The sequence below is a fragment of the Gossypium arboreum genome, chromosome 1 (genome assembly GCF_025698485.1).
Source record: "Gossypium arboreum isolate Shixiya-1 chromosome 1, ASM2569848v2, whole genome shotgun sequence".
Classification (NCBI taxonomy): domain Eukaryota; kingdom Viridiplantae; phylum Streptophyta; class Magnoliopsida; order Malvales; family Malvaceae; genus Gossypium; species Gossypium arboreum.
This window is the reverse complement of record NC_069070.1, coordinates 9,798,502-9,819,852: the sequence shown is the minus strand read 5'-3', so window position 1 is coordinate 9,819,852 and position 21,351 is coordinate 9,798,502. Positions and strand designations below refer to the sequence as shown.

At 35.9% G+C, this 21,351-nt stretch overlaps 1 protein-coding gene across 8 annotated transcripts; it reads left to right on the top strand.

Annotated features, from left to right (window-relative positions):
* The first annotated feature begins 6,188 nt into the window (after nucleotides 1-6,188).
* Nucleotides 6,189-13,372, top strand: LOC108481275 (uncharacterized). 8 transcript variants are annotated; one of them, XR_008281731.1, is made up of 9 exons: nucleotides 6,189-6,351; nucleotides 6,468-6,513; nucleotides 6,929-7,153; nucleotides 7,247-7,462; nucleotides 7,552-10,800; nucleotides 10,976-11,160; nucleotides 11,260-11,429; nucleotides 11,494-11,543; nucleotides 13,122-13,372. XR_008281731.1 is itself a non-coding variant. In XM_053027223.1 (7 exons), exons 3-7 carry the CDS (start codon nucleotides 6,947-6,949, stop codon nucleotides 11,345-11,347), a joined length of 3,936 nt encoding a protein of 1,311 aa, XP_052883183.1. In that variant the 5' UTR covers nucleotides 6,190-6,351; nucleotides 6,468-6,513; nucleotides 6,929-6,946; the 3' UTR covers nucleotides 11,348-11,675. The 8 variants fall into 8 exon arrangements, 3 of the variants coding, with proteins under 3 accessions (XP_052883183.1, XP_052883180.1, XP_052883182.1); XR_008281732.1 differs by having other exon boundaries at nucleotides 6,896-7,153; XR_008281728.1 differs by lacking the exon at nucleotides 13,122-13,372 and having other exon boundaries at nucleotides 11,494-11,675.
* Nucleotides 13,373-21,351: the final 7,979 nt, after the last annotated feature.

Here is a 21,351-nt window from a genome sequence, read left to right as displayed (position 1 = left end):
TACTCATCATGAGTTTCACAAACATCTTCACATCCTCATTCGCTGCTGCTGTTCCCGCCCCTTTTAGTCTTCCGGGGCTTATCCATTAGTTGGTAATCCCCTTAAGTTTTCTCATCGGAAAAATCTGATCTTCGACAACATTTGAGTCATTGATCCCAAGTTCAGAAAACAAAGAAAAAGTTGCCGCAGTTGATGAAGGCATTATATGCAAATCGTCACTTATCATCAGTAGAATCGGTCATTTGACAAACACTCCTCCATCTTGATCATCAGAACTTGGTCTTTTTGGTTTCTTTCTCCTTCAACCATGTCCAATACATAGGCTTTCGATATCGACAAGTAGCTTATAACCTAAACTGCATTATCATCCATTGCCAGTTTCAGGTTCTTGAATTGAGCAGCAGCCCTATTTTGAGAGTCTAGCAACATGGTCTTGCCGGCTTCTGTTCGGAGATACCACGCATTGAGAACCTCGACGCTGTTATATAAGTTATTCATGCAACCTATGTTAGTCGTCGGTCATTGATTACGAGTGAGCCGCAATGTCAATAAACTGAAGAGAATGTCAACAAACATCTCATCAGATTCAATGAAAACAACTTCCAGTTCCAATTTTCTGATAGAATAACTCATCAAGCCATTAGTATAAAGTTACATTAAATTGTTACAAGTACTGAACTAATTGTTAATCAATTAACAAATTAAAATAATCTACACATTTTACGCGATCTTAAAAATCCCAAACCTACATCCTTTCCGTTATGAATGATAGAATGAGCCAAAGCCTCACTCACTGAATATGATTTGCTTTGAAACAAAATTTGAGTAACATGATCTTGTTGTTGTACATGGATGAAACTTTTAATTTGCTTTGTCAAAAGCAGAGTTCAAAACAGTACTTTATGGTTTTGGATTTTCATGTCATAAAATCATTAATCAACTAACAAATTAAAATAATTTACACATTTTACTTTATGGGACTTGAACTGTCAACCTCAAAAATACCAAAACCATAACCTTACCATTACGAATGACGGAATGAGCAGTTTTGGGTTCTCGTTGGCACAAAATCATTTTTGTAAGTTTTGATTTTTGAAAAGATGCAATAATTTTATTGATTAAAATCTAGATCTTCTTCCGTAGACAAGTATTTGTACATTCACAATCAAACTATTTGACTTAGCAGTCGGGCTAATTTAGTAATGTTTTTCAAAAATGCTTTTGGGCCAAAAAATACTTTTAAGCAAAAGTTAGAATTTCATACTTCTGTTTTTGATTAAAAAAGTGTTTTTCAAAATATTTTATTATCTCAAAACACATTTGAAAATTTTAAATGCATCTTATTTATTAATGTTTTTATCTCAAAAGAATTTTTAGTCTCAAAAATGCTTCGAAAAATAATGCTAAATTAATGATAATAACATCATTAAGTGTTTATATGTAAAATTATACCTTTTTCCATGTTGATATATATTGATAAGAAAAGTATTTAAACTATCAATTTTGTTTTAGTTAAAATCAAAAGCCAAGAATAATCAATAAAAATATGCCACGTAGCATATTTTTAGTAGATATATTTATATAGGTTTTTATTTAGCTTTGGAATAGATTTATTGTATTTTGTTATGTTTGTTCATCTCTTAATTGTGGTAGGTGTTTAAAAATTAGATAATTTGTAACACTCCTTACTCGTGTCCTACGCCGGGACAGGATACGAGACATTACCGGACTTAAACACAAAAAATCATGCAAACCGGACCATAAAATTTTATTCATATTTTAATTAATTCAATCACATGCAGATCGTCCCTTATTTGGGTTTACGAAGCCCAAAACATACTTTAGAAAGGGTTCGGGACTAAACTGAGAACTTTGAAAAGCTCTGAGAAAAACTAGAAATTTTTCTAATGAAACAGAGTCACACGCCCGTGTGGACACAGGGGCACTCCCGTGTGCCATCAACAAGCCCGTGTCCTCAGGCCGTGTAACTCTCTGTTTATGACGTCAACAAATAAATTGAACCACACGGCCAGGCCACACGCCCGTGTCACCAGGCTGTGTCCCTCACACGGTTGAGACACACGGTTGTGTCTCATCCCATGTAGTTAACTCTTAGGCTATTTTCCAAGCCTTTTTGTCACCCTTACATGCACACTCATATACATGGATCCAATGGCATTCAACATCCTCAATTATGATACAAACATTTCATTTACTTATCAACACGCATGTGTTACACATTCTCACAGTAAACCAAGACTAGTCATACCATAGTTATCCTTGTGCCAATTTATTTCAACTTATCATCAAACTTCCATGTTCAAAACATTATTATTTTATCTCCATATTACACATTTAATTCATGGTCATAAAACATGCATTCAACACACATGGCATATTGCCAACCATGCATGACAAACAAACATAATCATATCTTCGTATCATAAGCAATAAATCATAACATGACTAGTTAGACTTACAAGCCATAATCAATATGAGCCACATCTCACGTCCACATACAATAGCTCAAAATAGGCCAATACATTTGGCCAAATCATAATAACACATGTCATAAAACTAGGTCTCCATACATGCCACTCACTTGATAATTCTAACATATGTAACAATATTCCAAAGGTATTGGCTTGATAGTGTGATGTTGCATCCGATGATCTCCAACTCCGAGCCAACCTGACAACACCAAAAGAAATGGAAAGGAGGGAGTAAGGTTTATACTTAGTAAGCTCGCATGAAAAATAATAAGCAATATATTAACATGTTATTTTTCAATTCCTCTCTATTTATTCAAATTCCAGTTAAGCTATTTTCTCAAGTCACGGTTATTTATATCCAGAGCTAAGAGACTCCAAATTAAGAACCACTAATTTTCCCAGAAACTAGGCTCACATACCTTCTTACCATAAAATTGTAAAAAAATTTGGTCTAGCCAATAAGTATAGTTTATTATTCAAAGACTCACATGTTTCACTATTTGATAGCTTAGACCTTTCTTCACGAATATTTATTTATCTCTTAGTACGGGATTCGGATAATGTTTCCATCTAATTCTATTGAAAATAGACTCATTAAGGACTTATTCATATGAATTCTAACCCGTAATTATTTTTGTACAATTTCTAGTGATTTTCCCAAGTCAGAACAGGGGATTCTGAACTTATTCTAACTTTGTCTCACAAGAATTCGAATATCTCATAATATTAAATTATGTTGCTTATATTGTTTATTCTATGTGAAACTAGACTCAATAAGCTTTCATTTTATATTTAATTCAACCTTTAATTCAACTTCCACAATTTTTGGTGGATTTTCAAAGTCGGACTATTGCTGCTGTCCAAACAGTTTTAGAGCAACAAAATGATAATCATCATAAGATTGCCATAAAAATTATTCTCATATGTATCACTCATTTATTTTCATTCTTACCACAAGTCCATTTCACTTCCCATGTCCAACACACGTTCGTAGGTTTCGAGTACGTACCTGTGGTATCTCTTAGCACCAGCACTCGTCCAAACGTGGCAATCATATTCATCATAATAGTATTTTACAACATAAATAACTTTGTCATGGCAAAAACCCTTTTTATTCATTTCTCATATTAATCCCGTTGAATTTTATCAGAAATTTCAATAGATATCCCATGTACCGTCAAATCGTACAATTGATCATTTCAAGTATGCAATCTCGCGAACCTCGCATCTTATGGCAGGATTACCAGTCTAAGCTAAATCCCCCGTAGCATAAACTCATAGAGTAAATATCGAAATTACCAGCCCAGGTTAAATCCCCTGTAATGACAATTACTCTCATGAGCTCGGATCTGAATTACCAGTCTAGGCTAAATTCAGACCCTAATCGGATTACCCGTCCAGGCTAAATCCATATTGCACATATATTCTTCGGGAGGCTAGATCACTTTATAAGTTCATGTCCGTCAATTCATATTTTCCCTTTCTAAAAAGCACACTCTCGCGAACCTCCTTTCTTACAGCGGGATCACCAGTCTAGGCTAAATCCCCTACAACGGCATATACTCAAATGAGATCGGATCTGAATTACTAGTCCAGGCTAAATTCAAAACCTAATTTGGATTACCCGTCTGGGCTAAATCCGCTCACACATATTCTTCGGGAGGGCTATATAGGGATTAGATCACCCGTCCGGGTTAGATCTTTTTTACCATAAATTCCTTTTCAAGAATCTATCGAATATCCTATTTTATTCAACCGAGATTTTTCTTCCTCTTATCATCAATCATGTCAATGTTTCATAAATTTCCATACATTGAGCATTCAATTCATATCCTTGTCAAGAGCGTACATTTATCATATAATCATCATTTGATCAACTAACATACCTCACACATTGTATTTACTTACAAATGGACTTACCTTCCTTTTCACTCTTTCACAAGTTATCCAAGTTGATAAAATATCATGTTATATAAAATTCTCAATATATTCAGCTATTATAGAGCAAGCCACCAATGATTGAACCATCAAACATTTCATTTGCTACTAGACATATATCATTGTTCTTACAAATTTTATTTACTATTGTTTCATCGCTTTTCAATATATATTAAATCATGTCATTCATGCAATAATAATGTAGAATTTTCAATTCAAATATATCATTGCAATATTATTGACACACGAACTTACCTCGGCACCAAAATAGCAAAAAAGAACCTAACCGTCGATTTTCTATTTTTCACCCGATCTAGGTCCAATCGTCATTTTCCTTGATCTATAATATGACATTTAGTCTAATTATTAGTCACATTATTTAATGTGATCCAAAAATCATATTTTTTCAAAATTATATTTTTACCCCTAAACTTTGTTGAAATTACACTTTTGCTCCTAGGCTCGTAAAGTGATTTTTATTCAATTTTCTCACTCTACAGGCCTAGACGAACCATTTTCATAGCTATAGCAAACTACAATTCTCATCAAAACACCCCTTTTATACCATTTTTACAACTTTTACAAAATGATTCTTTCGGACGTTTTCATCGAAAATCGCTTAGTAAAAGTCATTTATTTAACACCCAACACTCATTTTCTACCATTAGACATCAAAATGCATACATGTCACACATGATCAATTTTTAAACATGAACCCTAGCTCAAATTAATGGTAGAAATAGAAAGATCTTGTTACATGGATTGCAAAAACGTTAAAATCATTAAAAATAGGGCTAGAACGGACTTACAATCGAGCTTCGAAGCTTGAAAAACACTAGCCATGGTTTCTCCATGCAATTTTCGGCCAAGAGGTTGAAGATGGACAAAAATTGGCTTTTAATTTTGTTTTAAATTCATTTTAATAAATTAAATAACCAAAATGCCCTTAATGACTTTGGAAACATGCCTAACCATATCCATTTTTGTCCACCAACTTAACCAATGGTCTAATTACCATGTAAGGACCTCCAATTTAAAATTTCATAACAATTGGACACCTCTAGCATGTAGAACTCAACTTTTTTACTTTTTACGATTTAGTTCTTTTAACTAAATTGAGTGCCCAAACGTCAAAATTTTCGAATGAAATTTTCACGAAATCATTCTGTAAAATTGTAGACCATAAAAATATAATAAAAATAAAATTTTCCTCATCGGATTTGTAGTCCCGAAACCACTGTTCCGACTAGGCCCAAAATCGGGATGTTACATAATTAAACTTAAATTTGAAAATTATTATCTATTTAATTTTTTATTTAATATTTACATTAAAATATTTATAGAAATTTAGGTGACTAAGATAAGAATGATTTAATTTTAGAATGATTAACGAGGTAGTTTACGAAAAATCTATGCATCAATTTAAACACTGAAACCAAATTCGCGTTCCAAAAACTTAGATAAATAATGTTTTGATTTTAACTTAAGTTTTTTTTGGTAAATTACAATAATAGAGTATAACTTAAATAACAAACGCAATTAGTATAACTTGAACTCATGCCACAACTGAGACGATGAGCATCTTTAACCATTGATTTCTATTCTAACTGATCTATTTGGTTCAAATAACATTAATGATTAATAATTTTAAAATATTTAAAAAATATATAAAATTCAATTCTAGTTCAACTTTTATTTTTTTAATTGAATTCAATTAATGTAACCCATTGTAGATAACATTGATTTTAGCATGAAAAAGTACCAAATTAGCTGTGGCAGTAGAATTTATTTTCCTTTTAATTTGTGTATTTTTTTTTTATAAAAAAATATAAAACCTTAATCGATATTCCCAGTCTTAAGGTTTTTTCAGTCTTTCTTCGTCTCCCGCACGCTCTCTCCGCCGCTCTTCGCCATCTCCAATGTAAGATTCTTATCAGTGCCTTACACCTTTGGCGTTCTATTTACTCTACCTTATCACTATTATTCTCTTATTACTTTCTAAAAACCGCTAATTTGGGCTTGCTGGTGCGATTTCAGTTAGGGATTAACAGGGAGTTGAATCGAAATCTGATATAAATTTTAGGTATACCATCTTCTCTTCCCTTTCCAGCTGCTTATATGATTTTCAAAACTGAAAAATGAGTGGGGAAATGTTTGCTTTTCTTTATATTGTGTTGGTTTTCATGCTGAATATTCCTTTCTGATTCACATAAGCAAGACTATCGTTTTCGATTGGCTTTTATTTATTTGGGTTATTATTTCTGTCAGATAAAACATTAATTAATGGCCAAGATTGGTGAAATTTGATTAATTTCTTTATCTATTCTGCTCACAGTTTGTAGATTTTGATTGTTTAACTTGTCTTCTTAACTGCATTGTTTTTGTTAATAGCCACATTGTTGATTTTACTACTGCTGCTACTGTGCAAATGGTGATTTTTTTTTAATTTCTTTTTGTCTTCAAAGGCTAATTAAATTGATGCTTGTTGCGAATTGAAGACAAATTTCTTGGACAGAATGGGATTTGATAATGAGTGCATACTGAATATCCAATCTCTAGCCGGAGAATACTTCTGTCCTGTTTGTCGCTTACTTGTCTACCCAAATGAAGCATTACAATCGCAATGCACCCATCTTTACTGCAAACCATGTTTAACATATGTTGTCAGCACCACTCGAGCTTGTCCTTATGATGGTTACTTGGTAACAGAAGCAGATTCTAAGGTACGTCTCGTACACTGGGCTGACTGATTCTTATTGTATTCTTAAGATTATTGTTTCCTTTTCATTGACCTTTCCCTCTACTCCAAATTACAGCCGCTTGTTGAGTCAAATAAGGCACTTGCTGACACCATTGGGAAGATCAGTGTTCATTGCCTCTACCATAGGAGTGGCTGCACATGGCAGGGTCCGCTTTCTGAATGTACAGCTCATTGTTCTGGGTGTGTATTTGGCAATTCTCCCGTTGTATGTAATCGGTGTGGTGTTCAGATTGTGCATCGTCAAGTTCAAGAACATGCGCAAAATTGCCCTGTGAGTGCATTGAATCATTGTGTTGACGTTGGACTGTGTTTTATTTACATTTGTGGTAAGTTTGACTTTTATCAAACTTTTAACGACAGAGGGTGCAGCCTCAGGCACAGCAGGCTGAGGGCGGTCAGGAAATTTCAGCCTCAGGCACCACAGCAGCTGCTGATCAGACTCAGGTAGCTTCTCAGGCCCAGGCATCTCAAGCTACAACATCCAGTACACCTGTTCAGGGCTTCAATCCTCAGGCCAATCCAAATCCTCAGTCTCAAGCTGCCTCCCAGGTTGCTGTGGTTTCTTCAGAACAGTGGTCTCAACAACAGTCTCAGCAATACTACCAGCAGTATTCTGGATATGATCCATATTATCAACAATACTACCCATATCAACAGCAGACATTTCCACAGCAGCAACCTTTGCAGGTTAATGCATCACAAATGGCTGGACAGAATCCAATGTACCCCCAGACACAACCCCAACCCCAACCTCAACCACAGGCCCAGCCTCATTCACACTTATCTGTTCAGGTGCCTGTGGCTGCTCAACCTCAGAACCAAGCACAAGCCAATCAACAGCAGCAAACTCACCTTACGATGCCACCACACTCTCAAATTCCAGCACAAACTTACCCAACATCCCAGGGCCATTCCCAGCCTCAGGTTCAGCCACTTACTCAAGCTCAGCCTCATCCACAGGTCCAAACTATTCAACCTCAACTGCAACATGGGCTCATGCCTCAGTATCAGCAACATCATTCCCAGATTCAACTACCACAGCCCCAGCTTCATCCTGTTCCTCAAGCTCAACCTCATTCACAAGCTCAGCCACAGGGGCAGCAGCTGCAGCCTCTGCCCCCTCCCCCGCCCCAGCCCCTGCTGCAGCCGCATCCTCAACCAAGCCAGCCCTTGAATCCAAATTTGTTGCCTCAGACACAGCACCCTGCAGCCCAGGCTGTGACAGGTCATCAGTCTTATTCACAATCACAGCCTCACCAGCAAATGCAGCTGGTAACACCACAAAATCCCATGCACATGCCTGCACAAGGTGGCCTTCATCCACAGCAACATCCTGCTGAAATGCAGAATTCATACCCTCAGCAACCTCCTCAGATGCGCCCGCCCCAATCTCATGCTCAAATTCCAAACCAACAACAGCCTGGTTTGTTGCCTTTACCTGGTCCTATGCTGCAACAAGCTCATCATCATTCTCTTCAACATCCGCTTTCAGTTCAAACGCAATCAGTTATGCAGCCTCCCACATCACTTATGTCTCAGCAATATATGCAGCAGCAACCTCCGTCAACCCAACCGACGGGCTTGGTTCAGCCTCAAATGCATCAGCAAGGTCCTTTTGTGCAGCAACAACAGTCATTGCAATCACAATTACGCCCCCCAGGTCCCCCTCCGTCCTTTCTGCAGCCTCCTCATGCCTATCCACAACTGCAGCAAAATGTTGCAGGATCGCATGCTGTGCAGCCCTATCCAACGCCTACTCCTACTGGGAGACCTATGACACCAAATCATGGACTACAATCACAGCCGTATCCACAGTCTGCACCTGGTATGCTGGTTAAACCTATGCAGCTTGGTGTGAACCAGCCATCTTCTTATCAGAATAATGTGCTTAGAACCAACAATCAATCTGGATTAAATTCACAGCCAATATCAGAGGTGCCGGGAGATCATGGTACTTTACATGTGGCTGAGCAAAAAGCAGATTTATCTTCCCAGGGATTTGCTAAGAAGGAAGATAATGAGTTGGATGTGGCATCTAGTCTTGGAGGTGATGTGGTCAAGACTAATTCTTCAAAATCCAATACTGATATGAAATCTATAGATGAAAAACCTGCTGGTGATGTCGGGGATAATAGTAGTGGGTTTGATATATCTACTAAGGTGACACAAGAATCTAGACGGACAGATCTTGTATTGAATAGAGATACTTTTTCTAAGAATATGGTCAAGGGTGAGGCTATTGAGGACCAGAAAGATGTTGACAATGTTGAGCGAAAGGTCGAAGAAAATAAAATTAAGGATGGCCCTTTGCTGAAAACTCCCACGTTGCCGGAGGCTAAGCTTAGTGAAGAACAGAATGGGAAGATTCAGAGAGAAAGAATTCAACCTCAAGATCAAGGTACTGCTAAAGGTCCTACTGGAAATGAATTTACAGGTATCCCTCCATCTAGTCAGGTGCAGCCTGGCAGCTTTCTGCAGCAGCCCCTACAGATGCCTTATGGGTCTAATAGTAACCAACAAAAATCTGCTGCTTCTGCAATGTTACAAGCACCTCCACCAGGACTGCCTTCACATGCACAAGCACCAGGACTTGCTCCCAGTCAAGTTAGGCCTCAGGGCCCTGGACAGACTTTAGTTCCACCTGAAAATTTTGCTCCTTCCTTTGGCAGAGGACCTAGTTATGGCCCTCAAGGGCCTTATAATCAAGGTCCTGTTTCTGGTGCTCCTAGGATACCTCAAGGTGAAACTCTTGTACATCCACCATTTGGTCCCCCATCTCTTAATGCTTTTGACTCGCATGGTGCACCATCATATGGCCCTGAGGGTCATTTGGTTCAGCAGCGTCCTGCAAACGTGTTGAATTTTGATCAGGGACAATTTGACGAAGATCTTAAACAATTTTCTAGGCCTTCTCATTTAGATACTGAGCCTGTTCCTAAATATGGGAGCTACTTTTCATCAACCAGATCTATTGATAGAGGTCCTCATGGTTTTGCCAAGGATGCAGGACCTTGGGCTCATGACAAGGAACCTCGCGGTCTGAATTTTGATCCTATGATTGGCTCTGGTTCTTCTCGATTCTTGCCACCATATCATCCTGATGATGCAGGAGAAAGACCAGTTGGTCTTCCTGAAGAGACTCTAGGCAGACCAGATTTTCTTGGAACAGTTACTGGCTATGGTCGGCATCGTATGGATGGTTTTATCTCTAGAAGTCCAGGAAGAGAATACTCAGGTATTTCCACACACAGATTTGGAGGATATCCTGGTGATGAGATAGATGGCAGGGAGCGCCGGTTCAATGATAGATTTTCAGGTTTTCCTGGGCATATACATAGGGGTGGATTCGAGAGTTCTGACCACATGGCAGAGCATTTTGGTCCAGATATTCGACCTCCACACTTTAGAAGGGGTGAACATTTTGGTCGTAATAACATGCCTGGTCAGTTGCGGATGGAAGGACCTATTGGCTTTGGTGATTTTTCTAGCCATGAACAAATGGGAGAATTTGATGGGCCTGGAAACTTCCGTCAACCACGACTTGGAGAGCCAGGATTTAGAAGCAGCTATTCGCTTCGAGAATTTCCTATTGATGGTGGAATCTATACAGTTAAGTGTTGGTTTTGTTCTAACTTTTGTCGGTTATGATTTACAAAAATACTGTTCATTCATCATGTTTCTCATTTTTCTGGTCAAACGTAATCTATGCATGCTTGGGAAGTGTATATAATTGAGTTCCGTATGTTTATTCTCTTGATCGATTTTTGACTGATGGTATTTTCAGGGTGATATGGATTCATTTGAAAATTTGAGAAAGAGAAAACCAGTGAGCATGGGTTGGTGCCGTATTTGTAAAGTCGACTGTGAAACAGTTGAAGGCTTGGACCTGCACTCACAAACAAGGGAGCACCAGAAGATGGCTATGGATATGGTTGCGATCATCAAACAAAATGCGAAGAAACAGAAACAGTAAGTTTTCTATTTTCATATTTTGCATGGTGGTATCTAAACCTTGATCTGCTTACATGTAAAAAATCTATTTATTTTTTATGTTGATTTGTTTTGTAGAACCACCAGTGATCACTCCCTACGCAATGAATCAAACAAGTCAAGGAATGCAAAATTTGAAAGCCGCTCAAATAAGATTAAGTCTTGATATATGCTGTCCCATAGATTGTGGTTGTTCCCTTGCTGGCTTGGGATTGAGTTTGTCGGTTTGGTATTTGGCACTTAGTGATGTAGGTCAGTCACCCTTGCCTCTTTTCTACTTCTGGGTGGTTTATGCTGGTCCTGTCATTTCAGGTTGCTGCCATGTTAATGGAGATGGTTTTTGGAACTGACGTTCAGTGGCAGTTAAGTTTGTTGGTTTTTTTTTTTTATAATTTTCTAATATGATATCTTTTGCTTTTAGAACTTTCAGTATTTTGTGGCGACTGCAGCATTATCTAGTTAAAAATATTTTTGCTATATCAGGATGTTCTAAACTAGTGCTTCTTTTGTTGAGATGGTATATTTTAGTATGTATGTATCTATATTGTGTTTTCTTATCCATAGGTTTATTAGGTTGAACCAACGTAAATCCAATGTGTGCACTTTTGCTTGCATCTGGCTCAAGCTTTCTTTTTTGTTTTTTTTCAATTTAATTTGTTTAGGTGTTTTAGGATTATAGTCGTTTTCTGACACTGGCATTTAACTGAACAATTTTTTCCTTCCTCGTTGTTGAATTAATCATGCAACCTTTGCAACTTGTTTTTCTTCTATAACAAAAGGTTGTTGGCCAACATCTTTCCGTTGCCAGATGCCTTTGTTCTACCAACCATTGTTGCCACTTACCTTCAAAAAGAGAGGGGTTGTTCTTAAATTGATGTAAACAAGTGTACATATTGTGGCTTCATATGCTTTTTATAATTAATTTCTAGGTTTTATAGTTTTTAAAGTTGCATTTGAAATTTAGTTATATCTGAAAACATGCTTCTTATATTCTGTAATTCAAGTACACTTCAGGTACTGTGATCTATCTAAATATTAGTGCTCAGTACTACTTTTAATAAAACAGTTTTGACTTTTGCATGATTTCTAATAATAATATATACAGGGGCATACACATTTATGTTTAAATATGTTGTATTTAAAACTCGCCGCATTTACTCAGTTAAACATTTTTAATGCCAAAACAAATTAATGATGCAACTTGTTAAGGATTACGGATATCCTTAGTTACTTGTCATATTTGTAGCTAGGTTTGCTTAATGCGCTGTATTATGTTTCTAGGAAAATGTCTGTACTATAGATTGCTAAACCTATGGGCCCAAAGCATTTGATCTCTGTAATCTATGTAAGTCTAGGATATAAATTCAACGTGAGGATCTATGCATGGTTTGACTAGTGGAAGTGATCATTAAAATGGAAAGAACATCAAAATGGAGCCTGCTTGGTCATTCAATTGAAATCCAGAAGCAGAAAAATTAGAACCTTAAGCGGAAGATCAATGGCTTTTGTATTTGGTAGCTTTTATGTGAACTTTTGAAGACTTAGATTATGACAGATCTTCCATGGTAGAGGATAACCATTGTTGGTGTAAAGAATAAGCTTCTGGTCAAGACTATTGAACTGCTCCTAACTAGCAAGGGGTGAAATTTATCTCCATCCTGTGGTGGCTTGTTTCCAACCTCTTAATTCATGATAATATTATAGGTTCAATATCCTTGCCTTAAAGAATTTATATTTCTTCTAACCGGAATTCAAGAAAATTTTTATCCAAGTTATTGCCATTTAAATGTTTTGTTTCACTAGTTTTAATACTAAAATAATTTCCTTTTGTTACCTTTTAATAGTTCCCGGTCCAATGCTTAATACTATCACAATTCTTTTAAACTTGATAGAATTGATTTTTATTCTGGTGGAATTTCTTTTTTCTTTTTCTATAATAGATTTTTTCAATTCAACCTCCCTTTTTTCGGCGAAGCAGACAACATAATGGCTGAAAGTTCACTGGGAAGGTTTTGACACTCATCTTTTTTAGATGTGGTAAGATTGTGTTCAGCTTTGCGGTAAACTTTTGCTTTTGTAATTTCCCCCCCTTGAAATTAGTTAACTGTAAGGTATTATATACGTTGCCTTATTTATACTGGTTTTGTTTTATATCTTCTGCTAAATTAAGCTTTTACATTTTTATGTTGAATGCTATTCGTCCGAAATTTATTGTTGTCCAAAATTTTAGAATTGAGAGGTTGGTAAAAATGTTAGTTTGACAGTAAATGATCTCCTAAAATGTATTCTAGGAAGTCTTATGAATACTTGTATCAAGCTAGGTTGTTGACTACCTCTCTGTTTTTAGTTTAGGAGAGCCTCATCGCCTTGTGAAAGGGATAAAGCTTAGGCCAAAACTCCAAGTAGAGTTGCATGTTAGGACGTACTTGCTTGAGCCTAGGGTTGTCCTGGGTTTGGCCTATGTTAGGATGGACAAGAAAATGCCTACCATCTTTCAGGTCAAATATGACTTCTTTTTGGAGTGTTATGTTTTGCTAGGATCCAGCTTTACCCACTTATGATGTTGAATTACATTCCTCAAAGAATAGTAAAGATTAGTGTTAGTCTTGTTATTTTAATTTCACTTTGGTGTTTCAATAATGGGATCCGGCAAGTTATGACTTAAATTTCCCAATTCCGGTGGTTGCATTGTCTTCCTTTCTGTTCTTGTAGTTTGTGTATGGTTCAGTCTGTTTTGACTTGAGCCTCATGCATATCTGATGTAATCTTGTAGAGGCATTGATCTAAAATTCTAATTAACCTTGATTAATTTTTTAACCATGTCTCATATGAAAACATCATTAGTTTCTATGTTCAGTTAGTCATACTTGAGATATTCTGATTCCAAGTAAGTAGTCAAGTACAATTGGGCTCTTGATAAGTTTATCTTCCAATAATTCTAAATCACTCCCATTACTTTATGATCTTCAACTCTGTAAGGTAATGGTCAACTGTATCTACTCTGCTCTCTAAAATGAGACATGATAAAGATTAAGTAATTGACATAAACATAAATCTGAAACAGAAAAAATAACTATCAAGTAGGAGATGACCAATGTTGATTTGTTTCCTAAGGAATTACTTTATGGGTTTTAATCTTCAAGTTCACGTGAGCTCAAATCGTTGCAATTCTTAGTTTTGAAACCTTTATAATGCTTAAGTTAATCATGGTGTAGGATTGTTGCTTGAATAATACTTTTTAAATCTGTATAATAATTCTAAATGATTCCCATTAATTTTATGATCTTCAGTTCTGTAAGGTGCAAAGTCTTTGATTGACTGTGTCTGCTCTGCTTTACAAAATGATACGTGATGGAGTAGCAAAGTGGAAAGTAATTAACTATAAACATAAATCTGAGACATACAACTAACTATCAAGTAATTGAAGATGTCCAGTTTTAATAATATGAAGTAATTAATGGTAAAGTGTTCTGTAAGTTACAAAAAACCTCAATTCTGTAAGGTGCCAAGTCTTTGATCTACTGTATCTGCTCTGTTCTATAAAATGAGACATGGTAAAGTATTAAGTGGAAAGTAATTAACAATAAACATAATCTGAGATGCCCAAATAACTATCAACTAGAAGATGACTGATGTTATTTGTTTACCAATTAATTACTTTATGGGCTTTTTAACTTCAAGTTCACATCAGCTCAAAATGCTATAGTTCTTAGTTTGAAACCTTTATAGCACTTATTCATAGTGTACGATGTTTGTTGCCTATATAATACTGTCCCGAGTGAAATTTCAACTTCTAACACTTTAGTGCCCAAATACTACTGTTAAGAACAGGCTTTTTCTATTCCATTTTATTCATAAGACATTACATAAATATTTATACACATAGTAAGCCTAACTTAGGAAACTCTATACTAGGAAACAGACTAACTCTAGGGATGCTGTCTAAAAAACAGCCTTAAAGTTAGGGATAGTAATCAGTAAAATATTTACGAATCCTATCTCGATACACTTAAATATTCCTTAATTAGTAAACTGTAATCTAACACTCCCCTCAAGTCGGGAAGTGGATATCATCCATTCTCGACTTGCTTACTAGTTTCGAAACAACTTTCCGCACAACCCTTTGGTAAGTATATACGCTAGTTGACCATCGGTGGACACAAATGGAGTGCAAATTAAGCCTTTGTCTAGTTTTTACTTTATAAAATGTCATCAACCTCAACGTGCTTTGTACGATCATGTTGAATTGGATTATGTGCAATATTGATAGCAGACTTATTATCACAATACAACTTCATTGGACCTTCCACTTGATCTTCAAATCTTCCAAATTAATTTTTAGCCATAATAGCTCACAAATTCCAAGAGCCATCGCCCTAAATTCAGCTTTTGCACTAGATCTAGCCACAACATTCTATTTTTTACTCCTCCAAGTCACAAGATTGCCTCCTAGGAAAGTGCAATAGCGAGGTTGATCTTCTATCAACCATAGACCTGCATAATCTGCATCAAGATAGGCTTCAAGGGTTAAATTCTCCCCTTTTAAATAGGATTCCTTTACAGGCGTGCCCTTTAAGTCTTGTAGAATTTGATACACGCTCTAAGATGTGATTCTTTGGGGTTGTGCATAAACCGACTTACAACACCGATTGCATAGGCAATATCCCGTCTGGTATGAGACAAGTAAATAAGCTTCCCACAAGTCTTTGATATGAACTTTTATCAACTATGCATCTTCTAGTGCATCTCCAAGTCTGTGATTCATCTCTATGGGTGTGTTTGCTGGTTTACATCCCAACTTGCCTGCTCTCGTCAATAAATCAACTATGTATTTTTCTTTGAGATATAATGATTCCTTCGAGAGTGTAACACTTCAATACCAAGGAAATATTTTAACTTTTCGAGCTCTTTGACTTCAAATTCTTTTACTAGGCTTTTCTTTAAACTCTCCATTCCTTCCGGTCATCACCATCACTATAATGTCATCTACATAGACTAATAAAGTCACTCCCCACGAAGATGAGTTTTTACAAACAGTGTGATCTCCTTGACTCTGTTTATACCCCAACTTGAGCATTACTTTGGTAAATCTTCCAAACCAAGCCCTCGGGACTGTTTTAGTCCGTACAAAGCCTTTTTAGTCAGTAAACTACATCACAGTATTTGGACCGAATCTCGTGGAATATCCATATAGACTTCCTCCTCAAGATCACCATGTAAAAGGCATTTTTATGTCAAATTGCTGTAATTTTCAGCCTCGGTTGGCAGCTAGTGACAACAACACTCTCACAGTGTTCATCTTTGCAACAGGGCAAATGTCTCAAGGTAGTCTACTCCATACATTTGAGTGTACCTTTAGCAACCAATCTTGCTTTGTACCTCTCCAAAGAACCATCGATTTATACTTCACTTGTGTACACCCAATGACATCCCATTGGTTTCTTTCCTCTCTGTAATTTCACCAAGTCTCATGTCTTATTTTTTCAAGAGCTTCCATTTCAACCTTCATGGCATTTTTCCAATTCTCATCTTCTAATGCCTCGGATATAGTTTTGGGAATGGAGATAGAATTTAGGCTAGTAAGAAAGGCTTTATGGTTATGGGACAAATTTTTGTAAGACAAAAATAAGTACAAGGGATGTTTTGTATGTGCTCTAATCCCTTTTCTAATAGCAATGGGAAATTCATCTAAATTTTCAGTAGTTTCATAGTAGGTTCAGCAATTACCTCGGGTTGTATAGGAGGAGAAGATGATTGAACTTGCACGGTGCCTTCTTCCTTGAGTAAACCAAGAAAGGACGAGTAGTGTCCTGAATCCTCTTTGTGATTTGGGTGTATTAGGCTCTGTTTCAGGTTGCTGGATAGGAGCTGGAATGTGAGTGTTTGGTTCTTTGGACAGGAGTTGGAATGTGAGTGTTTGGTTGCTGGACAGTAGATAGAATGTCAAGAAGAAAGAATTCTCGTCCTTATCTTACGTGAATAAGATCTCCCCGAAGATAAGGACGATTAAAGAAATTCTCTTGTTACGCAAAAGTAACATCCACGATACATAAAATTTTTTGTGGCTGGATGATAGCATTTGTACCTCTTTTGAGTGGAAGAATAACCGAGAAAGACACACTTGACACTCGTGGATCAAATTTTCCTCTATTTTGAGAATGTACATGTACAAAGGCAACACAACCAAATATTTTGAGAGGAAGGTTACTTGAAGTACTAAAATCGGAAAGAATTTTGCTAGAACTTGCATAGGACTTTGAGATTCAAGGACTTTTGTAGGCAATCTATTTATCATATGAGTAGCAGTTAAAACAGCCTCTCCCAGTATTGTTTAGGGACATTTTTTTGGAACAAGAGGGCTCTTGTAATAGCTAAAATGTGACTATTTTTTTTCGGCAACACCATTTTGTTGGGGTGTGCTAACACAAGATGACTCATGTATAATGCCTCTTTCTTGGAAATATGGTGAGAGAAACCGATTGAAATAGTCTTTGGCATTGTCGACCTAAACCTTTTATTTCAACTCCAAATTGTGTTTTGATCATGTTGTAAAAGGTTGGAAAGACAGACCTTACATCGATTTGCTTTTAAAAGAAATATCCAAGACACGGGTACAATCATCAATAAAGGATACAAACCACGAGCCCCGAAATATTTGAAATAGTGGATGGTCCCCAAACATCACTATGAATAAGAGTAAAAGGAGCGGATGTTCTTTTATTGCTTACCGAAAAAGAGGTACGTTTATGTTTTGCAAGTTCACAGACATCACAATGGAATTTTTCAACAGTTAATCCTTTGAACAATGAAGGAAACATAATTTTAAGGACTCTAAACGATGGATGACCAAGGCGGAGGTGATGGAGCCAAATTTGGTTTTTATTGGTTTTAATAGATTCGGATATGAAAGATAATGGTGAGGAATTGAGCACTAACTTCTCCATTGGATTCCTCAAGATAGTATAGGCCATTTACTTCCTTAGCATGTCCAATCATCCTCCTCGTATTCTCATTCTGAAAAAGACATCGATTGTGATAGAAAACCACACTACGGTTAGAGTATTTGGTAATTCTTTGGATGGATAGAAGATTGGTAAATAGTTTTGGAACATGAAGGACATTTTTAAGAGTAAGGGTTTTGTTTATAACAATATCACCTCGACCAGCCACTGTGATCACAGAACCATCGGCTCTTGTTATCTTTCTACTACTAGGGTAAGGTGTATATGAAACAAATTTTTGTGAGGTGGGTATGTGGTGCAGAGCTCTGAGTCAATGACCCAAGAACTTTTGTGGGTATATTCAAGATTTTAGAAATTTGAGAAGAGGATATATCTGAAAAAACCAAACCACTAGTACCTATTGAAGGAGATTTTTCCAATGATCCCAGCAGATTCTTCAACTTCTCAATTTCTTCTTTCTTGAACTCAACAGATGATTCTTGAGAATTCCCTTCTCCGCTTTCTTTGGTTTTGACATTTCAACCATGTTTCTTTTGAACAAATTCTACTGAGCTTGAGGGTTGATCGGGAATGAGAAGAAGTTGCGGACAAAGAAAAAAATCCAGAATTTGAGCTAAAACCTGGCTCGATACCATGTTAAGAACAGGCTTTTTCTATTCCATTTTATTCATAAGACATTATATAAATATTTATACACATAGTAAGCCTAACTTAGGAAACTCTATACTAGGAAACAGACTAACTCTAGGGATGCTGTCTAAAAAAACAGCCTTAAAGTTAGGGATAGTAATCAGTAAAATATTTACAGAATCCTATCTGATACACTTAAATATTCCTTAATTAGTAAACTGTAATCTAACAACTACCAATTATATTAAATCTATGGTGAAGAGGTTACCTTACTAATAATAGTAATTCTATGGCGAAGAGGTCACATAAATGACTATTGGTAGGAGTAAAATTAAGCAATTGTTCCCCACCCCTTTCTCTGATTTTAGATTTTTTTGAATTTTGATCATGAATCCTTTGTGAAATGCTTAATTCTTCCTAAGACTTCCATGTGCAAAATATGCACTTGTTTGAAGTTGCACCGCCTCTTTCCATTGTTGGATGGCGATTCTGAACTGCAAATCCTGCATCTTTCACTGTATATCTGACCAGGTGTGATTTTCTTCTTGATCATTATGTGGTGAGTCTGCAACTCCATATGGTATTCCTCCTTTTGCTTGTTTGTTTTTCTCCTTGATTTTAAGATCTTAAGTCTTTCTCTATTCTTTGTTATTATATTAATTTTGCTTTTCTTGAAGTGAGAGTAAAGCTCAAATTAGAAAGCCATATTAGGTAGTATAAAAGGCTAGACGAAGATCAGAATTTAACAATTTAGTCTTAGAGCAATGGAAGATCAGAATTTAACAATTTAATCTTAGTTAGAGCAATGGCTAATGATTATCCTTTGTTTTAATAACTCAAGATGTACAACAGGTTTGAGGCTTAGGGTTTCTTCATGGAAATACATAGAAAGGCTTTAGGTTCTTGATACACTCAATCTGAAATTATAATAATAAACTAAAGGGAGAAGAGAAATATCAGAGAAGAGAAAAATAGAGGAAGAAGACAAGAGTGAGTTTTTTTTTTTTAATTTCTTCAGAATATCCTCTTTGTTTTTCTCTGTGCCTGACCTCAAATACTGACTCGTTAACCATTTTTGCTGGCTCAATAAAATATAACAAATAGTAAATAAAGTCTTGTAAAAGTAAATAGTAACTCCCTAAAACAACCCTGGTTAATAATGCTCTTAATTGGAGCTGTAACAGTTCTACAGTTGACTTGGTTGGAGTTTGAGATTTAAGATTCAAAATTTTGGCTTGATTTAATGATTCCAGTTACTTGCAGTTCTCGGAAATGGTGAACATACAGATATATTTTACAAATAAATGTAGGCTGATTGAAAAATGAAAAACTATTTTCATTTAGCGTTCGAATTATACTATAAGAAAAGCTTGGTGTGTGGCTGTATTTTGCAAGAATAGAGAGCATCATGGGTGCTGTTCCTTTGTGAATGCTGTGGTATCAGAACCTTGAGAAGGATAGAAAGGAAGCTGAAGAGTTAAAAAAACAATGATAGGTTCAACATTCCATTCAGTAATAAAATCTCCTTCAACATATTACTACCAAGTTCGAAAATACATGGAAATATCAACAGGTAGACACATTTTTTTATAATAATTGGGCTAGGAATTCTACGTTCTTTAGATTTAGAAGTAAACCTTCTATTATTTAAAATTAGGACCGGTTCATAACTCCTAATAGAGTTACTCTGTAAAAAATTCCAATGAGTAACATAAACAAGGCTCAGCCTAGATATATAGTGAGTTAGAAAAATGACTGCAGAATAAAACTCAAATAAATACTTGCATTTACATGTAGTGCTACTTGGCCGGATCAGGAGAAGATAGTTGCATGAAAAAAAGGAAATAAATTAGACAGAACAAACATGCATGGATTCAACCCTCTATTTTAAGATAATGATATATAGGAAACTTAAATAATCTTGTGAAGTTTTTAGTTGGATGCTAAAAATAGCGAGTCACTTATCTAGTGTGCATTGTTGCAAACAAGTAGAGTCATATTTGTAGGCACAAGAATGGACTTAAGTGTGGGGCAAAGATATTGAAGTGTTGATTGACTACTAATTACCCTTTTTTAAGTATTGTTGGCATGTTATGTGTTGAGTATAGGAAATTATGGAAGCTGATTCTTGAGCTGAGGTGCTCCTCTGTTATATATTTGGGGAAAAGCTTAAGGTTGTTTATTTTAGGTGGGTGGTTGTGATTTCCCTTCATTTCTTTCACTTCCTGGAGCAATAGATCCTTGTGAAGGGAAAAGAATAAACAGTGTGTCAATTTCATTCAATAGATGAAGTCTGTAATAAAAAGAAAAATTCTTTTTTTGACTATGTTGATGAAGGGTTAGAAGATTTAGTGCTACACTTTTTCTTTTTTTTTGTTCTATAAAAACCTTATTGATCTATAAAAATTATAAAAACAGTTTTGCAATTCTTATCTGTTCACTTTTTTTTTTCTTTTTTGGTTCAAAAATTTATATCTGTTTACTCAGGTTGAGTGTATGGTAAGTTGCCAAATAGAAGCATTTCTCCTATAATTATTTATTACAATAATGTAACTATGTAATCGTTGTACATATTTAT

Excerpts from the sequence above, each read along its gene's own strand:
- LOC108481275 (XM_053027220.1), top strand. The coding sequence starts at position 6,947 with ATGGGATTTGATAATGAGTGCATACTGAATATCCAATCTCTAGCCGGA. Across the intron at positions 7,154-7,246 it reads TAACAGAAGCAGATTCTAAG|CCGCTTGTTGAGTCAAATAA; the intron begins GTACGTCTCGTA and ends TCCAAATTACAG. Across the intron at positions 7,463-7,551 it reads AACATGCGCAAAATTGCCCT|AGGGTGCAGCCTCAGGCACA; the intron begins GTGAGTGCATTG and ends TTTTAACGACAG.